At 49.5% G+C, this 20,577-nt stretch overlaps 7 protein-coding genes across 7 annotated transcripts; 2 read left to right on the plus strand and 5 right to left on the minus strand.

Annotated features, from left to right (window-relative positions):
• Positions 1 to 65: 65 nt before the first annotated feature.
• On the plus strand, positions 66 to 1,646 carry CI109_106001 (uncharacterized protein; the record flags this gene model as incomplete). Its single annotated transcript, XM_032005108.1, has 7 exons — positions 66 to 281; positions 586 to 662; positions 729 to 761; positions 828 to 865; positions 967 to 1,282; positions 1,364 to 1,483; positions 1,571 to 1,646. The coding sequence occupies 7 exons, from the start codon at positions 66 to 68 to the stop codon at positions 1,644 to 1,646; spliced, it is 876 nt and encodes a 291-aa protein (XP_031860620.1).
• A 358-nt stretch (positions 1,647 to 2,004) lies between these two features.
• Positions 2,005 to 3,527, minus strand: CI109_106002 (uncharacterized protein; the record flags this gene model as incomplete). The annotated part of the gene is made up of 5 exons (XM_032005107.1): positions 2,005 to 2,047; positions 2,143 to 2,269; positions 2,378 to 2,710; positions 2,800 to 3,416; positions 3,499 to 3,527. 5 exons carry the CDS (start codon positions 3,525 to 3,527, stop codon positions 2,005 to 2,007), a joined length of 1,149 nt encoding a protein of 382 aa, XP_031860619.1.
• A 976-nt stretch (positions 3,528 to 4,503) lies between these two features.
• CI109_106003 (uncharacterized protein) lies at positions 4,504 to 7,103 on the minus strand (the record flags this gene model as incomplete). Its single annotated transcript, XM_032005106.1, has 3 exons — positions 4,504 to 4,679; positions 4,747 to 5,747; positions 5,809 to 7,103. 3 exons carry the CDS (start codon positions 7,101 to 7,103, stop codon positions 4,504 to 4,506), a joined length of 2,472 nt encoding a protein of 823 aa, XP_031860618.1.
• A 1,984-nt stretch (positions 7,104 to 9,087) lies between these two features.
• On the minus strand, positions 9,088 to 14,562 carry CI109_106004 (uncharacterized protein; the record flags this gene model as incomplete). The annotated part of the gene is made up of 25 exons (XM_032005105.1): positions 9,088 to 9,249; positions 9,321 to 9,560; positions 9,624 to 9,860; positions 9,927 to 10,038; positions 10,100 to 10,247; positions 10,303 to 10,354; positions 10,422 to 10,556; positions 10,620 to 10,746; positions 10,809 to 11,008; positions 11,067 to 11,240; positions 11,297 to 11,414; positions 11,467 to 11,798; positions 11,856 to 11,992; positions 12,048 to 12,117; positions 12,188 to 12,398; positions 12,454 to 12,549; positions 12,599 to 12,663; positions 12,713 to 12,861; positions 12,915 to 13,287; positions 13,343 to 13,423; positions 13,476 to 13,602; positions 13,658 to 13,941; positions 14,010 to 14,100; positions 14,190 to 14,296; positions 14,452 to 14,562. 25 exons carry the CDS (start codon positions 14,560 to 14,562, stop codon positions 9,088 to 9,090), a joined length of 3,939 nt encoding a protein of 1,312 aa, XP_031860617.1.
• A 320-nt stretch (positions 14,563 to 14,882) lies between these two features.
• Positions 14,883 to 16,008, plus strand: CI109_106005 (uncharacterized protein; the record flags this gene model as incomplete). The annotated part of the gene is made up of 2 exons (XM_032005104.1): positions 14,883 to 15,440; positions 15,523 to 16,008. 2 exons carry the CDS (start codon positions 14,883 to 14,885, stop codon positions 16,006 to 16,008), a joined length of 1,044 nt encoding a protein of 347 aa, XP_031860616.1.
• A 311-nt stretch (positions 16,009 to 16,319) lies between these two features.
• CI109_106006 (uncharacterized protein) lies at positions 16,320 to 17,949 on the minus strand (the record flags this gene model as incomplete). Its single annotated transcript, XM_032005103.1, has 10 exons — positions 16,320 to 16,328; positions 16,391 to 16,461; positions 16,521 to 16,534; positions 16,600 to 16,851; positions 16,965 to 17,118; positions 17,218 to 17,305; positions 17,394 to 17,448; positions 17,517 to 17,568; positions 17,618 to 17,678; positions 17,752 to 17,949. The coding sequence occupies 10 exons, from the start codon at positions 17,947 to 17,949 to the stop codon at positions 16,320 to 16,322; spliced, it is 954 nt and encodes a 317-aa protein (XP_031860615.1).
• A 354-nt stretch (positions 17,950 to 18,303) lies between these two features.
• Positions 18,304 to 20,327, minus strand: CI109_106007 (actin-like protein ARP6; the record flags this gene model as incomplete). The annotated part of the gene is made up of 10 exons (XM_032005102.1): positions 18,304 to 18,628; positions 18,682 to 18,744; positions 18,802 to 18,937; positions 18,995 to 19,245; positions 19,319 to 19,474; positions 19,538 to 19,682; positions 19,753 to 19,876; positions 19,934 to 20,002; positions 20,064 to 20,178; positions 20,245 to 20,327. 10 exons carry the CDS (start codon positions 20,325 to 20,327, stop codon positions 18,304 to 18,306), a joined length of 1,467 nt encoding a protein of 488 aa, XP_031860614.1.
• Between the last annotated feature and the right edge of the window lie 250 nt (positions 20,328 to 20,577).

Raw genomic sequence — 20,577 nt, forward strand, 5'->3', positions numbered from 1 at the left:
ATCTTGAAAGAAGGCTCCTTTTGCCAACTTCCAAAATAACTTCCTCGATCCGACTCCGACCCAAAATGTCCTCATCACACGGTAATCCAATCATACCACTATCCAGCGGTCCTTCATCCCCTTATATGGGCAGTATCGCAGGTGGAAGTGAGTGGGGTAATAACCTCGGTGGTGGGGGTGGGAATGGTTTGGGATTAGGTTTAGGAATGACGGATGAGGGACCGAGGGGTGTGAGGAGTTTACCGTTGGTACTCAGGAGATTGGTAAAGTTCAGGAGTATGGTGAGTTGAGTGTCCTTTGTCAAGCTAGATTAGGACTGTGATTGTGCGCTTGGGTAAGGGTGACTCGGGAAGCTACCTGTCGGTCCACGGCGTGAGGGTGAGGTGGTGTGGTGGTGGAAAGAAGTGAGATCACCTCACCCCGAAGTCAGAGTTGGAAGCTTTACATTGTTGTTCTCCTCTTACACGCAGGAGGATCGGATACAGAGTATACAAGGAACAGCTGTGATGGGATGGAACGTAGTCAAACGTAACGCTGGGTCGAGAAAGGGCTATTCTGACATATTTTGATCTATCTCCCCTGCAGGACTTCGAACTTGCCTTTTGGCAGCTCACATATCTCGTCGTGGCCCCTCGAAGAGTGTACAAACAGACATATCACCAGTGAGTGGGGCAGGGACTCCCACATAGGAGTGAAGAAGGCATTCTGATGTCCGACTGGCGCCACAGTAAACAAACGAAAAACCAATGGGCTCGAGATGAGTGAGTACTAGCTGTGTCCCGTGCTCGTGCTCGAATGGGATTGTACGGCGCTGACGATTCGTACAGCCCTGCGATGTTGATACTCATGGCGGGATGTCTGGGAGGTGAGTGGGGTCGGCTGGCTCTCAGCAGACTGAATTGCTCTTCTCATCTAATGAGCATCATACTGATCATCATCGCCCACCCACCCACCCACCCATCACAGTCGCCGGTCTTACATGGTCGATACTCTACCGACTCTCGCCTCTTCAAACAATATCCACCATCCTAATCATGATATTCCGAGATTTCCTCCTCTTCTCCCTGATCACATCATTCATCCTCTATTTCCTCGCGAACAAACTGTTACTCGCTCCTGCGGTCCCTCACGCGTCCATATCCGATAACAGGGTAGAATACGCTTATGCGTTTGATGTTGCGGTTAATTCGTTCTTCCCTTTCTTCTTGAGTGTCTATGTGGGGCTTTTGCCGTTGGCAGCGGTCGTCGTGAGAGATAATTGGGTTTGTCTCTGGGTAGGAAAGTGAGTCGCGCGTCTAACACTGAGCGACTGTTCTTGCGTGACTCAGGACGTGAACTGACCCAGATACCCTTGGTGTTGCAGTACTCTCTTCCTCATTGCCCAAGTGCAATATGTCTACGTGACATACCTCGGCTATAACGCCCTGCCGTTCGTGGCGCGATCAGAGCTCTTGCTCTCGCCTCTTCTTCCAATCTTCGGAGGGTGAGTCGGACATCCTCATCCTAAACCATACGATCTGGCTATTTGTGTTTTACTGACAAAAGCGTGTCCGTCGCTTTCTTCTTGTAGCTATCTGCTCAGTTTGTTGGGCTTCAACACGGCGAAACATGCTCTGGAGCTGTACTTCGGTCAAAGTTGGCAGTGAAAGGTTGACGGAACAAAGCAAAGTGCGATCCCAAGTGGAACTAGAGACCAAGAGATCACGGATACCAGCACGAAGGCGAAGGAACGAGGTAGATGATCGAATGCGGTAGTCGGAAGTCTGGCAACAGTTGCATCACTACATGCATGTATAGAAGGTACGGAAGTACGCCAGTAAAGACAAAAGAAACATCAGGCAGGTTTGGGACACGCGCTATCGTACAACGAACAATAACAACAGCAGTCTCGTATAGGTGTCTGACGAATTCTACGCAAGATCGTAACACGACTTGTCAGAGCTATCATGCGAATTCTGAACAGTACAAAGTCGGAGCAAACCGGTGGAGCGTGGTACAATACATTCAGAAGAATGGAGCACCTGTTGGAGTACCACCACCAAAGCCACTTTTACGATAACGATTCATCAGCTAATAGACCTTCGTCTTTAGACTTAGACTTGTTGAAGGGCGACCTCATTGCGATCCAGGAAATGAACTTACGGTCTGTAGAAAATGTTCGGTCCACTATTTTGATACGAAAATAAGCTAGGACTTGTCTGTCTCGAGAGATAACTGGGTAGACCACTTGCATAAGGACCCGAACCGAAGGGCTGTCCTAATCCAAATGCTGAACATAAGATGACAAGTCAAGATCAGTTCATGACGAACACTAGAGTATAGCAAGTTATTCGTGCAGACGTCGACGTCTCGGTCTCGGTCTCGGACTCGGACTCACCACCATACCGACGACGGAACAACACTTCCTCCTTATAGTTTTCGATTGTCGTTTCTCCGATCTCCTTGAGAGGTAATACAGGTCCGTTGGCGTCCCAAAACTCTTTGAATAGCCTACCATCTTCCGTCTTTTTCACTCCGGGTTCGATCTCGTCCGGCTCCAAGTGGGGGTAAGGATTGGGATTGGCGCCGGAACCGAAACCGAAATTGAGACTGTTGAGTGGATTATGGGATGAGAACCATTCGCGAAGTTTGCTGATCTTACTGGGCTCAGTGGATCCTGTCGCCGACGTGGTATTACCACCTGCAGTACTTTCTCCGTTGGTCCCGTTCTCTGTGGAGTTTTAGTCAGCCATGTGCTAACTTATTACTCCCCTTTGATGCAGGCTACCAGATGTACACTGCCAATGAATGACAACTCACCATCTGGCAAAGCTCCACTCATATAATGATCTCTCGGTCTGGGGAAAGGCGTCTGATCTCTCGTATTACCAGGAGATTTCCTCTCTCTCGATCCGCTCCTACTTCTACTCCTAGATCTCGACCCAGACCCAGAACCAGATCTCGATCTCGAGAGTCTCTCTCTCCAACTCGACGACCTTGATCCAGACTCAGATTGACCTCGATCTCGAGTCCTTGGTCTTCCTCTTCTTTCACTCTCATCGCTTGCAGAAGTTCTCCCCCTACTCTCACTCCCGCTCCCGCTTTCATCTCCAGAGGGGATAGTAGTGGGATTATCTGCGAATCGCGGTCCATTCTTCTTCTTCTTCAATTTCCTTCTCGTCCTTCTCGTACCGTTTCGGGATGTATCGGATTCAGCCCCAGAGTCGGTTTCGCTACCACTTGGAGTCCATACGTATGATTTCCCATCATAAGGTTTTCCAGTAACTCCATCGTCACTACCACTATCGCTGCCACTACTATCTGCTGAAGATGAAGTTGGATCACTCTCACTTGCACCTGCTCTTGCACTCGTGCCGTTGTTTGAGGACCCACTCAATTTCGCCAAAAGATCTCTGAAACCGAAAGGGTCCGATGCACTGTTAAAGTCCAGGACAATACATCAAACACACAAATTAGTCGCGCGATTATGCCGATGAGATAGGTTTGACTACAACTCACGATTCACCCTCAGTTCCGGATGTTGACATAGTGTGTTGAACGAGTCAGAACAGTAGATGATGTTATCGTGCGCAGTGATCGTGATTCTCGGATGTGTGTGTGATCGTTGCTTGTCTTCCCCGTTGGTATTGCAATCGTTGATGAGTCAGTTCTAGCAGTTGATGATGATGTCGGTCGTTTTAAGTGGCGAACGAATCAGTCAAGTAGGTATCTCTTGTGTCTGTAGAACTCTCCAGCACTATCCAGCACTGTTAGTGTGCACCATGTATCCTTTCACCATCAGTACACAAGAAAGGACAACACGGGATCTTACCTGAAAGGAATGCGAGAAAACATTGTGCCACATCACGAGGCAATACTGTCAATCGATCCGCAAGAACCAAGCCCACAGCCACGACTCGCAACGCTCAGTCTAGAGATAATCGTGGCGAACAGACAGACAAACGATGCATTCGGCACAGCCGATAATATACACATTCAAACCCACAAACCAGAGATAGACACGATGAACACGGATAAATGGGATGTGATTACTATAGATTAGATGTAAGAGCGAGCGGAATCAGAAGAGATCGATGACAAATGGGAAGAACATCTAGAAGCGGACAAATGCTATCGAGAGATGGATCGTACAAGCAGGAGAACAGAAGAAAACAGGAGCCCAGGAGTCAGAGAAGGAAACAAAAGAAATAGTGAGAAGTAGGATAGGTGAAATCAGAAATCGTTGCTATTGGTATGTTGTGTTAGGATAATCATCAATCCGGGCGGTCGTTATGTGTCGTGATGTCGTAATTATTCGTTATAGTTGTGATCGAGATCGTATCATCGTGAAGGCATGATCTCTATGAAGGATAGTGTGGTGTGTGATATGTTGAGTAGCAGCGATGTGTCGCCGACCTTTACCGGGGTACGAAGAGGAGATCACCGAGAAGCAAGCAAGTCGGGAGGAAAAGTCGTGCTGAGAAGCGAGCGAGAGTATGCGTGTTGTACGGACAAGTCGTGATCTCAAGCACAACACCCATATCCGCCTTTCCCTTTCCCCTCCGAGTCGTCCCCCTTGCCATCCTTGTTTGGATCCACCAACATCACACTGTTCTTCTTCCTCAACACTCTATCCCTCTCAATCTTATCTTTTCGCTCGACAAGCAGCGATGTGATAGACTTGAATAGTGCCTCGACGCCTGTTATTCACAACCATCAGCTTCGTCTTACAGTGCTAAGTAAGCATATCTATAGAAGCGGACTCACCTTCCCCTGTCAAAGCACTACACTCTCCCAGGCGCACGCCCTCCACTTCGACACCCCACAGTCCATCGCCCGCCTCATCATCGCTACTCCTCGAAGTGATTGCTCCATGCAGTCTTTCGTCCCGACCGAGACTCCCACCTCTACTCCTGCCTCCTTGAGCCTTCAAGATTCCCGAACCACTCAACATCTCGCCACTTGCCTTCTTCTTCACGCCGTCACCGAATTCGCCCAATGCTTCGGCAGCAGAAGGACCTTCACCCATCTTCCAACTCCTCGAAGACCAGTCTTCGCTCCTTCGTCGATTGTTGCGTGGTTCGTAGCTCGATAACAATGGACTGCTTTCGACTCGAACCCTTGTTGGAGGTGGAGATATATCTGACTGTGCGCTAGGACCATCTGCAGGGCGAGGACTAGCAGGTCCTTCGGCAATCTGGTGTAGACTCGACACCGCTCCGCTCATACTGGTAGTTCGATTCAAGCCAAGCACGCCAGAAATGGAAAAGCGACCACCGGATACTCGATGTCCCGACATAGACGCAGCAGGGGTGATCGAGGGAGCGATTGGTTCTGTGAAAGTCGCCGAGGTAGCCTTTGTTGGCGACTGTAGCGTCGGGAAAGCTCGCATTGTGGGTGACTTGGGCGATAAGATCTTGATCGTAGGCGGAGGTCGTGGGGCGGCTTTGATTGGGACAGACTTTGCGGCACTGCGCGACGGGGATGGATTCGTGACTGGGAAAGGGACAGTCGAGCCCGGTCTAGATGCTTCCGAAGATTTTGGTAGAGGTACGTTAGTCGCTGACCGGGGCGTGGTCGTCTCGAAATTGGACAAAGCTCCAAAGGATTGAGAACGAGATGGTGTGTGACTAGTAGGAGAATCGGTCCGAGAGACACTGGTGGAGGAACGGAACAAGCTTCGATGAGGAGGGGTGAGTAGTGGAGGTGGAACGGGCGGTGGTGCAGGCTTGATCCACGAGCGAATAATCTCGCGGGCCTCATCGAATCTGCGCGAGAGTATCCTTTGTCAGCTGTTTCCACTGTCGAGGTGATATTTTGGCAACCCACTTGATTGCACGTTTCCTTTCCAGGTCAATCTTGGCTCCGACCACAAAGATCACCGTCTCTTTCGGCACAGTCCTTCCCAGCTCTTCCAACCAACTTCTTACATCCTCAAAGCTTTGCCTATCCGAGATATCATACACCAGAACACACACGTGTGCTCCTCGGTAGTAGATTGGAGCCATCGATCTGAATCGTTCCTGACCCGCTGTGTCCCATATCTGGAGTTTTACGCGCACGCCCGAATGAACGAGTTTTCGTGTATGAAGCGATGATCCGATCGTCGCTGGTGCAGGTGTCGGAGAGAAGACGCGAGTGGTATATCGCAAGATGAGTGATGTCTTGCCGACACCCTGTGAGCCGAGAAGTACGACTTTTGCCTCGAGTCCGTCCGGTCCTCCAAGATCAGGAGGAGCCATATCTGTAGGTACAACAAGACCCGCACGAGAAGGAGTACTGCCAGCCTCTGTCATCGCCCTAGTGAGGTTGGGTGACTGCATCGGACCATACGAAGCAGTCCGAGGCATCATGGCGGCGGCATTGGCTCTGAGTTTCGCTCGAGAATCTGCGCTACGACTCTCCGACATTCGTACCGCAGTAGGGTGAGGATACGGATGGGCCGTTTGACTACGTCTCGGTCTAGGGGGCGGTCCCGTCGACTTTGTTCGAGTAGGTTTCATCTCGGTCGCTATCTTCGGCGGAGCACTCGATGATGCCGCTTCCAAGGCGCTGCTAGCTGTCGTTCGAGCTGGAGGAGTTTGCTGCGAAGGAGAGGTAAACGGGACCTGCGGGATGTCGACGGTGATAGCAGGCAGTCGTCGTGGCGTCGCGTCGATACTTGGTCCAGGTAGTGAAGTTGCATCCGAAAGGGTAGGCCAGATCTCATACGGTGAATCGTCCGCGGGAGGTGCCAGTTTAACCATCATTGCCGGACTCAGCAGTTTGCTTCCTGGTGGGGAGGAATCAGGCGTTGGCGGCAGCGGCGTTTGAGGTAGCACATCTGGAGTCACTGTCGGTAGTGTGACTGGTGATCCCTTCGGCGCGAGAGGAGGAGTGATGGCGTTGAGGACATTATTCGGTCGATCAGCCGGTGGAGGAGGCCCCAGGGCCGAAAAGGAGTGTGGCATCGGATATGGGGATGTGTGTCGATGTTGAAAGGAAGGGAAGGGGACTGTCGGTTGTGGGACAGGTAAAGGGAGGGGCGGTGGTAATTCCGCCTGAGCTGATACAGATCCCGAATGGCTGAAGAGCTCGTTGTCGGAGAAGGGTGGAAGAGGTGCAGGCGATGCCACAACGCTCATGGCCAGAGATCCTCAGCTGTCGACGCGGGTGTTGTACAGCGTGAGAAGAAGATGCGTGCAGTGGAGGAAGAAAATATGTTCGAAAGATAAAGTTGAATGATCAAGGTATCCGTGCGTAGTGGCGTAGGTGGTTGCGCTAGTGAGATATCATACCGTCAGCACAGGACTCTCATTAGCGTCGAACATCACTGTGGACGTCCTCGGACTCAGTCTAAACAAGACCGATCGGGTCGACTCACGGATAATGTAAGCTACAAGGGTCCCAGACCTCTTGCAGAAGTGGTTTGTTGATGACTTGAGATGGAAGCGTTGAGTGATGTTCTACTCGTACAGCAAATATTGGTGATGTCTAAGAGATGGCCAGGAGGCAGGTCGAACAGGAGATGAAAGGAGAAGGGAACGCAAGCGAGATTAGCTAATGCACATGTGATGGTTGATGTGACGTTCGCAAGGTGATCAGGGAGTACAAGGGAGGAAGGGAGGGAGGTGAGCCAACTTGAGAACAAATTTGACCAGCAAACGTCTCTCCCCCCGTCGTTCAGAACAGAATCGAGTGGTGCAGTATGAAATGTAGAAGAAGATGAAGGGCGCTATCGTACCCACCTTTCTATAGATTCATGAATTGTTTCTTGCCACTTGAGACTGATTGCAATGCTCCTTGTTGATGAACCCGAACAAAAATCCCTTTGAGATGCGAGATGCGATGCGTTTCACCTGATTGTTATTGTTTGGTCCCTTGTTTTGTCCTATCCTATCCTATCCAGGGTATCTATCGTACTGTTGCACAGTCCCACTCGTCCCTTGTCGATTTGCACAGACTTGCTCCTGCGTTGCGATGTGACAAAGATGTTGGAAACTTTTCGTGACGATGACAACAATAAATGTTGCTTCAAAGATTTTGATTGTGATGGTTGGCCGTAGGTTCGTCCGTGGAGATCGGATCAAATGGGGCGTGTGATGCGGTAACAATGCTATGCGGTGTAGATGCAATAACGACCAAGGCTGACCAATGAGGTGTGATCGTCGTTCTTCACCGTCTACCTCTTCGCATCATCTGTTCTTGACACGCTCAGAACGGATTTCGTCCGGAAGTTGAGACAGGACGATCTGTCGTTCCTCTGTGTCGACACCTGACTGACCCAGTTGTGTGTGGTCCGCCTTTCTCACTTCTCTGGACAAAGCGTGTGTGAAGTTCTGTGCGTCCGACTTCTTTCCTCTCTGTACTAAGCTTTGTACGTGACTTGGTGTTGGCCGGGAAAATGGTTGTCGTGACGGGTCGAATGAATGTGATGAGCCACGCGATTGTTGTTGTTGTTGCTGTCGCGTCGTTGTTTGTTGTTGTTGTTGTTGGTTGACCACGAACACAAATCACAGGTTTTTACAATCCAGTATATGCTACAAAAGGAGTTAATCTCTATCACCTCTTTCTCTTTCTGTTCTACGAATGCAACATTACACGAAAGAAGAAGCAGAACAATGCGATAGGATACAATGTACAGTGTACGTGATTATTGAGGAGCACAAAGTCAAAAGGGCTGAACTTGCTTGCTTTCCTACTGTACGGCTGTTCAGGGTCAACAACAAAGTAACTTACTTTGTGGTAAACAACAGGCACAGTACTCGAGTACGAGTGAGTACATCACCAGAACCCAGGTTTCATATTGCTCCCGAGTGGCGGCATCTTCCCCCTTTCAGACCTTCCCGCAAGTCTATAACCCTAGTCTATGCAAGCTCACTTTTTTCTCATACACAATGACCTGTACCAGCTGGTATACATGAGCATCACGTTCATTATGCACCTGCACGGGTATCTTGGCAATCAAGGCACTTGCTTATCTCGGAGAGGGGCACCATCCAACCCTTTTCATCAAATTGACTGCATGAAAGAGAGACCCGGAAACCCTAAATATAAAATACAACCCAACCCAACCCTACTAATGATGTCCATCGACAGAGACAGACTCTCGAGCACTGACATTGCAGCTCAATCCAAGTCGGTCAGATCCGACTCCTCATCCGCATCCGCATCCACCTCAATCACATCACCTTCTTCTTCCTCCTCCTCGTCCTCATCTGGATCTGATCTAGTTGTGGGCTGCTTCTTCTTTTTCAGCTTCTTCCCTGCCACAGCTCGTTTTGCCTTTGTCTACACAAGATTTGTACCGGATCAGTCAATGTCCTGTCTGTCATGTAATCACTGCCCGATGAAAGACGCACCTTGGCTCCTCGTCTGCCTCCACGACCCATCACCGCTTCGCCATTTTCGTCCTCACCCGCCTCACTCTCGGTAGCATCTTCTTCTTCTTCCTCCTCTCCACTGTCGTCTTCGTCTTCCTCATCGTCTTCACTATCATCATCGCTCTCCTCGACCTTTCTCCTCTTTCGCTGTGTCTTCTTCTCTCGCTTCACCCGCTCCCTCTTCCTCACAGGCGATGAACCATTCGCTTCCGCTTTTCGCTACAGATACCATCGTAACAATCAGTTTATCGCTCCATCTGCTGAGGAGACTGAAGCACTCACACTCGGTCCAGGAGCAGTTGCGACATTCCTCTTACCCAACCCTCTTGCCCAGTTCCTCACTTCCTCGCCGAGATATGCAGTCCTTTGAACCTTTGTTCGTTCTTCAGGATTTTCTGCTCGATGGAAAATATCGCTCGGCATCTTGATCTTGCCAGGGTAGACGGGAACGCTCCAGGCATGTTTCTCGGCTTTGTTTCGGATGATGATCTGGGCAAGCTCTGCAAGACTATACAAGGGCTATCGGAGGAAGAATTGCAATTGGTTAAATACGCGATTGTCATCTTTATTGAAGGTCACGCTCACCTTGTTGTTCTCTGACGTTCGGTCACGCACGCCCTTGACCGCTCCGGCGATAGCATACAAGAGACCAATGTTATCTCTGTTGGCCACACAGTCAAGGTACATCTCGATGAATCTGTCAAAATAACCGCATATCAGCTCTCAGTTCTGTATCGCGCAAGTCATATCAGACTGACCTAGCGATATCCTTCAAGTTCTGCATGTTGGCGATCCCCTCCTCCCCATCTTCCCCTTCGTCAGGTGTGTACCATTGGAAATCTGGGTGATGGGCGAGGAGATGTATCAATCTGGCCAGTGGCAATTCGACCCGCTCGATGCGTTGTTCTGCATCAACCAGTCAGCTACGGTCTTGCATTGTCCAACGAATGGTCGAACTCACCTTGTGATAAGTTGACAGCTTGTCGCACAACTGCAATGAGGACAGTCCTCCCCTACGACCGCATCTTCATCAATACCTGGGTCATGGCCAGCATCGCTGCGCTCAGGCAATCGACCCACCAATGTAACATTCTCGTAATCAGGGTCCATCGCAGATAACGCAGGCATGAGGTTCCACCTCGGCAACAATCTTTGCGTCGGAAGGATCTCCCCTAGCTTTTTCAACAATACGTGTCGGACATTGAAACACGGGTCCTAACGAGATAGCCGCAACGTCAGCGCAAGCATCGTTACCACTGCCTGTAACAACGGACTCACCTGCATACATCCGGCTAGCAGCTCGAATTGTCCAGGCTGTGTAATTGCTCTGTCAAACGCTTTGACATTCGCGAGCTTGAGCAAACATAATGCTGCCTTCAAGCGCATCTGACATCGTGCATTACCCCTATTGATAGAAGGTGATCAGCTATCGCGGGACTGCAATCTTTCGGGATCCCGATCACTCACCCTTCCTTCGTGTCCTCGTTGACCATACCGTCATGTCGCAGAACCGAAGTGAGGAGGTCCATCGTCGGTTTGATTAGTCTGTCCGCCTCGGGATCTCGAGCATATCCAAGTGCCCAATGAGTGCACACTTTCAGACCAATAAGTTTCGCTCGGTCCAGCGATTCGAGCTTATCTTCATCGGCCCACTCGTCGCCTTCCACCTAGACATGAAAGCATTAGCTTGTAGACGCAATAATAACAATTTTGATCTTTGCTCACATCTGATGAGGGCGATTCCACAAGCATGACCTCGTTCATCACGTATTTGATGATATCCTCGCTTCTGTCTTGGAACGCTTTCGGCGCTGACAGCGCTAGCTCAGCCAATGCTCTGAGGTATACCAACCGTCGGTCTTCGGACACTTTTCTCAATTTGACAGCTTTTAGTATATCCTGTACGAATGACATGTTGTCAGTTAAGCAGACATGGTGAAAGTCGCTGCACTCACGTTGATAAGCTTGGAGCAAGCTTCGGACTCTTTCGACCTTGCCAGGAATCGAGCCGCAAACTTGGCTTGTCGCGGTGTACCCTCCAACCCAATCGTGATTACACGATCATTCGTACGACTAAATTATCTGTCAGTCTCCGTTGGCTGTCAGATGACCACTGCAAACTCACTGCTCAGAAGGTGTCACCTCGGGAAAGACCTTGCAGACAGCTGCCAGGGCCTGTAATGCTACTTCAACCAATTTCTCATTCTTCTTGTCTGATAAGACAATCACAAGTTCTGAGACATGAGTCTTGAACATTGGCGCTCCTTCCTTCGCGATAGTCGATACTAGTCTCGCCCCAGCAGAAGCAGAGGCGTCGGACGCCGGCTTCTGAAGATGTTTGATCAAGGGGGAGACGCTAGAATGGTTGATGATGTTCCACGCAGATACATCCACGAGGGTAGACATGGTTTCAAGAAGGTCCTCGTGCGATTGGTGTAATCGACGAAGGAGCTCGTTCTGCAGGAGTCTCCAATTAGCAAAGCGCGTTTTCGAACCAGCCGAGAGATAACTCACTCTAGCCTTGATGATCGCCGAGAGTCCCGATTGCATGTCCACACAAGTCTTGTACAGCTTGTATAGACGAGGTTCATTGACAGCTGCAAATCCTTGTAAATCTTTCTTGGCCTTTTCCACATCGCCGAAGAACATTCCTACAAGTGTCGTCAGCATTAACTAGATAGCACTGCATCTCGTCGCTGCACTCACGAGCCATTGCATCGATTATGAAGTCAAGCCGTCTCTTTACGTCTTGCGCGTTCTCTTCAACGAGTCCACCCTGCAGAAGGCAGATGGTGAGTTGATGTTCATCACGGGTACTCGGATCCTGCCACCGAAAGTCTACTCACATTGTGCTGTTCGCAAGCACCGATGAAGGCCATGAAAGGGGACTGTCCTCTCGAATACCCCAGAAGACCAGACATCCTCTCCAGTGCTCGGAAAGCGATATCATCCAGAGTGGACGAGACAAGCAGTAATCGATCGACCCAAGCTTGTTCATCATCGGTTTCTCTGGGAAGCGGAACAATGGACGTCTTGAAAACTGAGAGGATTTGGGTTCTAGAGTACGCGTAAGCCGACATTCGCATAGTTGCACGGGAATGGAATAACTCACCGGAGTTCTACTGTCGCGTCTCGTCTCGTCGAGGCAAGCAGCATCGCCTGAGGGATCCACGAGAACTGCGCAACAGCTTCCGAATCGCCAGCCTCACTGTAGAATGGTCAGTATCCGATCCTATAACTGAGATCTCGTAACTTACATCTCAGAATACGCCAAATTCCACAGCTTGGCTAAGCCACTAGCAGCTTCGGCTCGCACGGATGCCTACAATGACTGGTTAGCTCATATCATCCAATGTTGATCTTCGATTCACCTTCTTGTCACTCATACGTGCGCCAACCGCTTGCAGCGTCAGTATACTGAGATGGTGCAGAGCAGTCTCGTAGTCGAGCGCGCCGATGACTTTACAGATGGCAGCACGAACTCGTTCATCCGCGTCTTCCATTCGGTCAACGAGGTGGGCTGTGCGGAAGCGTTAGACGAAACTTTGACTTGATATGTGATCAGACACTCACACTCCAGCTCCCTTCTTAGTTCGGGGTGATTGCTCAAAATCCCCTTTGCACCCTCAACCCAAGCTAATCTGACCGGCAGTGCTTTGTCAAGTTTTCGTCCGATCCATGCCCTCCACGCAGATGGGTACTTCTTTGCCGGGTCTTCTGTTCCAGGGCGATGGGAGAACATAGCGCCAAGAGTCTTGACAGAGAGCTGACGCAGAGGGATCTCGTCGGCCGCTTTCAAGTTCTCTTCGAGGAGAGGGACGACATTGAGAAGAAGATCGGGACAGAAACGATTGATAGTGAGGAGTAATTCGTGGGACTCAGTGAGAATCTTGAAGTCATTGGTTGAGGGATCTCGCCCATGTGCAAGCTGAATCTCGGAAAAGTGCTGCAGATAATCAGATCAGCCGAGACGAAAAGACAAGCTCAATTGTGCCACCTACTGCGTAGATCGGTCGTTTCAGCCTGTCCGCTACTTGGTTACAAACGTCCACAGTGAGTTGGAATGAAAGTGTCTCGGGTTTCTGCAGAATACGTCAGATCGTCGTATAACCTTCCGAAGTTATAAGAACTCACCGAAGCATAGGTCTCAAATTGACTTATAATGCAATCCATCACTCCCGCTGGTAACGTGGCCGATTCTTCCGCAAGGGCAACAAGGATATCTCTCAGATATCGGATGACAGTCTTGCTCATATCGGGTCTGCGCAAGACCTGGATCAGCAACTCTGCTTATGTGTTAAATCGTGAGTACTCACCGAATGATATCCATGAATCCCGTAAAGAACCCTTCTATCAATTCCTCCGCTCCTGGCACATCGCAGATCAGAACAACACTCTTGATCGTCGCGAGGTTCTCTATTAAGTGGTAGTATTCGGCATAATAAGGGATATCGGTGATCCGTTGGGAAAGCTGTGATTGGGATTGTGATTGTTGTGTCGCTTCGTTGGACTTGTTCTTTGACGGCTGAAGAGGTCGAGCTTGGGTTGTGGAGGGTTTGAAATTCAAAAGGATCTGAGTGAGAATGAATTGGAAGATGTCCTAAAAGCGGGAGAGTTGTTATGAGCTGCTTGTTTCGTCAATGCGCAACCCGTGGTGAGATAGCTCACTCTCAGCTGGTTGTGGTTATATGGAGCATCCGGAGCATATACTCTTAGGAGGTCGGCCAAACAACAAGCCGCATACGCTTTGACTCCTCGACTGGGGTGAAGGAAGGAAGACATCATTAGCTTATCGCTCATGCGACTGTGGTACGTGAGATGTCCCAGATGTCCGATTTAATGACCCACTCTTTGTGATGTAGGATGGTCTGGTTGATAAGTGGTTTCTTGACTTGATCGAGCGATCGGACATCCGTCAGATCTTGTTCGAGACTTGCGAGCTTTTGATGTAATAGCTGGATGGTCGAGCACGATATTTATCAGATAACCCATCTGCTCACATTCCACATTGCTTGGCCCCGAGCAGCTCAAACGGCTCCGCAGATACCTCAGGTTGCGAGCACGATCATGCTCACAAACCATTACCACACCCGATCTACGATCTACTCACCTTTATCCTTTTCAACAACGCGTCCGTCGTCTCTCTTTTCCCCGTCTGTATGAGAGCCTCTTTGAAATCAAGCTTGACCAAAGCCGGCGCCGCAGCAGCTGTCTTTGCCATCGTATGTGACGTCGAGGACAATGACAAAGGTCGAGTGGAGATTGTCGATGATTATAAGATGGAAAGAGGAGGAAGAAGAGGAAAATGCGGCAATCTGGTTGATGGTGATGTCAACTCGACGCGTCGCGAACATCAGGTTCTGTAATATTCCCGCTACAGTGAGGAGTCACGTGACTAATGAAACACGTCAGATACACTGAGCTTGGGTGCAAAGCAATGACCATCGTCTCTTGCTCTCTATCAACTCTTCTCTGTACCCATTCGTTCAGACTAATCAACAAACAACACAGTGCAACCGAGTCCGATATACCCACTCACTCATGCTGCTCGCTCTTTCTTCGCCGCAAATGATGGGTCGAGCTTCATCCCCTCTAAATCCCAATGCGCCACCCCATCCTCCTCCCTCTTCTTCATCACCCATGACTTCTCCAACTCCGTCATTCGCTTATCCATCTTTCTCTGCATCACTATACACTTCTCCAACCAATCGTCTGCAACAACATAATCAAAATCGATCTCATTCCCTACCCAGTCCTACCGCTGGACCTGGACCCAGTTCCAGTTCCAGTTCCAGTCGACGGAATACACCTACTCAAACACGATATACTAGACCCCTTTCATCATCTTCCTCAACAAGACGTATACACGCCCAGGACCTGTTTACAACGTCTTCGACAGAAGGTACTACCCCAACACCGATGGAAGGATTATTGTGGAAAGAGAGATTTAATAGACGGATGAAAGAACGTGAAAGGAGAAAAGAGAGACGACAAGCTGATCTGGATAAGAGAAGAGGTACGATAGGGGGCAGTAGTGATCCGCTCGATATTGAAGATGAGGAAGAAGCCGATAGAAGAGCACAAGAGGATGATGAGGAGGTGAGTTAACCCAACTCTCTGTGCAACAGATAACGCAGTCAGGGTCTGAGATGTCGCTGATTGCTCTTCTGGAAAAACGCAGATATTCCGACGTCTAGTCGTCCTTCAACGACGTAAAGCCAACCATGCCACACTTGTCTCACACGAAGTGGAAACAGGCGGATCGGATCCCAATCTCCCCGAATTCTGGGAAGACGAGCTCGACGCGATGGCTCGCGAAGAACGTGAATTGTTACAACGATTAGCAGAGGATGAACATACACCGAACGTGAGAATGGGAAACGCTCGACATAGCAATGACGGGTATCATGATTTCCATGATTATGGACTTATTGGTGATGAGGTGGAAGAGCAAAATGAGGAGGATATTTGGGCTATGGAAGCTGCTCAAGCAGAAGAGGAAGAGAGAGAGATCGGAGAAGCAGAAGTGGCAAGGAGGGTGGAAGAGGCTTTGGCCCATGGTCCAGTATCAGGCGGACCACAGCGGAACGTTACTGAGACAGGGATGGACATGGACATGGACATGGATATGGATTGGGACGCTTTCGATTCGATGGACATAGAGTAGGTCTGTAGCTTTTGACAGGAGGGCTGGCGAGAAAAGACGGGTGAGGCGGTTGAAGAAAGCCACGGTCGGGAAAAGATTAGATCGAGGATAACGGCGATGTCTATCTCCATATGATCGTCCTTGTTGACATAGCTTGTACCATTATGATTTGTTGTAAATATTCATTCATGCCTTGTTTTTGTAGGTTCAATATATCAGGAAAGGGGATGGGATATCATGCATGCTTGTTTCACAGCTTCCACGCCAAACTCGCTCACACTCCTGTTCGCTGCAACAGCCAGCCATTCACTGGGATGATCGGATGATTGCATTTAGTAAACCTAAGAAGTACCACAGTTGATCAGCTTAACACTCCAGCTCGTCGACGAGTGAGGCAGCTCACCTTCTTCTTCTCGTCGACGGAGATTCCACCGGGACCGATGTTGACTAGCAAGAGAAGACCACCGACGATAGCTGTGAGTCATTGATGTCAGCTGTTGCTAAGGGATGACTACCAACTTAGCGCAGCTTACAAAGGGTTTGGAAGCTATATCATCCGGCATGTCGACATCAGCAGTGTACTACACCATAGAATGGTACTGCTACACTCACAAGTCGTACTTGAGGAAATCCCTTTGAGGATGAGCGGCGTGGACGCTCCACCAGTTGTTGATGAACACGTTGAAGATACTCAACAAGGCAACGAGGAAACTAGCGCTCCACTTGGCCTTGAAGCCGACGGCGACCATGATACAGGCACCGAGACCGACGATGGAGACGACGACACGGGCGAAGGACCAATTGCCTTGGAAGATGAATCCGATGAAGAGGAAGATGAGAAGGATACGTCCCGCGAGCTGGAAGCTGTGTACCGCGACACGGACATCAGCGTGAGATTCTTCAGTTTTCAGAACATATTCTTCTGCTGTGTGCGGAGACTTGGAATAGGTGTTCCAGTTGAGGAAGGCTGCACTTACTACTTTCTGCGGTCTGTCTCGCTCAAGGAGGGAAGACCAGCGAACAACTTTTTCTTGTTCTGCAACGAATCAGAGAGGACCATGAGGAGACCACCGATGACACTGAGGTTTCGAAGGAAGAACGAGAGATCGAAGAGAAGACCGTAGCCGAGGCCTATACCAGACAGAAACGATATCAGCTGCTGATCTAGAGTTACAGGGGATATCTTCCGCTAAAAAAACAGAAAGAAACAGCTGTTCAGCGGAGACTGACCTTGAGCGACGACCACACCGAGAAGGCAGTAGACAGAGTAGTCCGGGTATCGCTTAGAGATGACGCCGAACGATCCAGCAAGCATGGCCTGTAGGCGGAGTCAGCTTTGTCCGTCAATCGGAGTGGTGGCCGGCAGAACTACGGAAGGTGTACACAGTCGAAGAGGAAAGACCTACCAAAACGTTGACGAGGAGGAAGATGTGAGAGAAACCCCATACGAAGTGTCGGTGTCTATTCGAAAAACAAAGAGCAGGTCAGCACTTCTCGTTGATGTAGAGGGATACCTGATTCGGACTTACTTCTGGAGGTACCACAACTGATCACCCCACTGAGTGATGATTCGCAAAGCGTCTGAGTGACACTGTCAACCACTGTCATACCGCGAAGTAATTCGACTCACCCTCGAGGAAAGTAACGACGATGAGGAATCTCGCCATAGCAGGAACATAAGGTCGGATAGGCTGATGAAAACGCTCCATCAGCTCTTTGCTCTACTGTACAATGAAACCAAAGCAGAGCGGACCCTTTACGCACCTGGGTATAAGCTTCAATCACATCTTCTGCTTTACTACTCCATTTCTGAACTTGACCAAGGAGCTCATTATCGCTTCCGACATGAGGCGAGGGTGCAGAACGCGAGATTGGGTCAGGGGTATATCCACCGCCGAGCCCACTACCCATAGGGGCTTGTTGACGGGGTACGTTTGGGTTGAGGTGGATTCGCTGTGACATGATGCGGGTGTGGGAAAGGTCGTGGTTTAGCTATAAAGGAAAAGATTAGAGTCAGAATATGTGTAGTGTTGATGTTGTAGAGTGACTCACGAGACTGAATGAGATGAGCAACACGAGATGAATCCAGAATGAATAGAGTAGAGTTGGCCGGTTAAGTGTGAGTTAGAGGTCGGTGAGTGTCGCGTTGGCACTAGTACTAAGGCTTGAACTGAACATCGAAAGTGGCACATTCAACATCGTCATACTATTCAGGGTACATTGGAAACGGCTATGCATGTGTCCAAAAATGCTAGTTATAGGATGATAATGCACGATATAAAATGTATAGTACAACCTCGACTCAACCCAACCTCACTACAACGCTCCCATAGCTCGCCGTCTTCTCCCTCCCCAATTCCCACTAGTAACTTCTTCTTCTTCCATCTTCCGCTTCCCTTTACCCTTCTTACTCTCTATACCCATGGCATATCTTCTTTCTCGCTCATCATCGCTCAAATCACCTCCCCCATCTCCATTTGTGAATCCTGGTGGATTCAGATTGTATGCTGGACCACCGAACCGCCGTCGACAGATAGATGAGCCGTGTTCCAGATATTCGGCTCGTGTCACGGGATAAGTCGAGAGGTAGATTTCGGAAGAGGTCAAGGATGTCGCAGATACATATGGAGGGCTCGCGGGGCTGGTATAATATGTTAGCCTTGCAAGACCTAAGGCAGATGCGATATCACTCACTCGAACGCTTCGAAGATCCCAATCTCGTAATCAACAGGACACAATGCTTGCAGATCTCGCTCTCTGCTATGGGTCATCAGCCTCAATAGTCAAGAGAAAGCGTAGAAGCGCATCACTCACAATCTCTCACCGAGAGCCTCTATGTTGCCCAGTCCACCGAATATTCCTATATGTGCCCAATACATCCCTCTCAACTCTTCTGGCATCATAGAAATTACGTATGCTATTGTCTCTGGCAATCCAGTCTGTTTCAAGCCTTCCAAAAGCGTATTAGCGTCACAATGCCATATAAAGGCAGGGACTAGTCACTCACCAATGTCTGAGGGGTTGAAGAGAAGTTCTGGTCCAGCAAAACGTTCGTTACCCATTAACAGGACTTGTTCTTCCTCTTCCACCTGCTTCGAGGGTTTCCGACCGCTATCTCCATTTGTTTTGACTGCGCCGTCATCTTCTGGCGGGACGGCATTGGGACCTGATCGGATATACCCTGTTCGAGATGTGGATCTTGCCGAGAAGTCTGGCAGAACATATTCTTGTACGATGTCAATGTGATTTGGATCTTGCCTATCAACATGATTGTACACGGTCAGCATTACCCACCGGAGTTTGAGATGTGAGAGGGAGCCTCATCACTCACTTGCACTTCTCCAAATCTCCCTTCCAGTCCATACTGACATACCCGCACGCTTCTCTCACAGCATTGACGACATGTGTCTGATCTATCATATTCCACTGTCGGAAAGAAATGAGATGTTTCAAGTGGTTCGTGAGAAGTTTACCCCCTACATCGATTCTGAAGCGACAACAAACCAAGGTCAGCGCTCGTTCCTTTGATAGATTGAGGGTAGTGCCGCACCTCTTGACGTGCTCCCAGATGATCTGGCCATCACGAAACGGTATGATATGGGTATACGAGTATCCAACGTCGACAACGATCATACATTCCGGTGGAATCCCTTGATCGTTCTCGAATAGCCCTCCGTACGGTATGAGCGCAGCAGCTAACGAGGTGTAGGTGGTCAGCCAGATAGTTGCACCGTAGTTAGAACAGGGACATCGTTATTGACTTACGGGTACTTCGGAAGTAGCTTGAGAACTCCCATTCTTCAAAGACCATCTGATCGTATGTCTCGGCAATGTTAGGAAGGTTAAAATACGGTTCTGTAACCAGCAGAGACGTTTCTGTAGGGTTGACCTAATGGTAGAAATCAATTAAGCTGCAGCTCCATCGGCGATGGCTCTGATGACTCACGTTCATCCCTGCGGGCGAGAACACTCTGTCCCATATCATCTTCTCCGCATCCCAATTGACCAACATCCCCTAGCGTCTTATATCAGCCGGGCTACCTCCGACACAAAAAAGAAAGAACGCGATAGCTCACCCTGTCGAATGGCCGTCTATATACTATCCCCGATAGATCCTTACAATCATCAATTTCATCGCTGACATACACCTTCTTCTCAGTTCGTGATCTCGCTATTGAGTTAGGAAAGACTCTGTGCCCAAGACAAGACGTCAATATCATTAGTGCTTGAGCGTCATGAGGAAGTGCGGTCGCTCACCTCGGTTCCCAGTCCAAGCCCGATATACCAGCTTTGATCTCATAGGCCCCGTTATCCAGAATGAGTATAGGCGGGGTGGTCATGGCGTGTGTCCGTGTTATTGACTTGTCATATCTGTACTTTGTGCAGAAGTAGCAGCTGTAGACGAAAGCGAACGCGAACATCAACATTGAACTCACGTGCAAAGTCACTATGCGTGGGAATTTGATCCCGTTCACAATCTCGATCGAGCAGATTAAGGTGGACTAGATGCGTTTCACCATTGGATTCTTGTTATACTTTGCAAGCATCATCTAAAAGTATCGCCATGCCAGCCAAGTTCAAAGATACTCA

This window comes from Kwoniella shandongensis, chromosome 11 (assembly GCF_008629635.2).
Source record: "Kwoniella shandongensis chromosome 11, complete sequence".
NCBI lineage: Eukaryota > Fungi > Basidiomycota > Tremellomycetes > Tremellales > Cryptococcaceae > Kwoniella > Kwoniella shandongensis.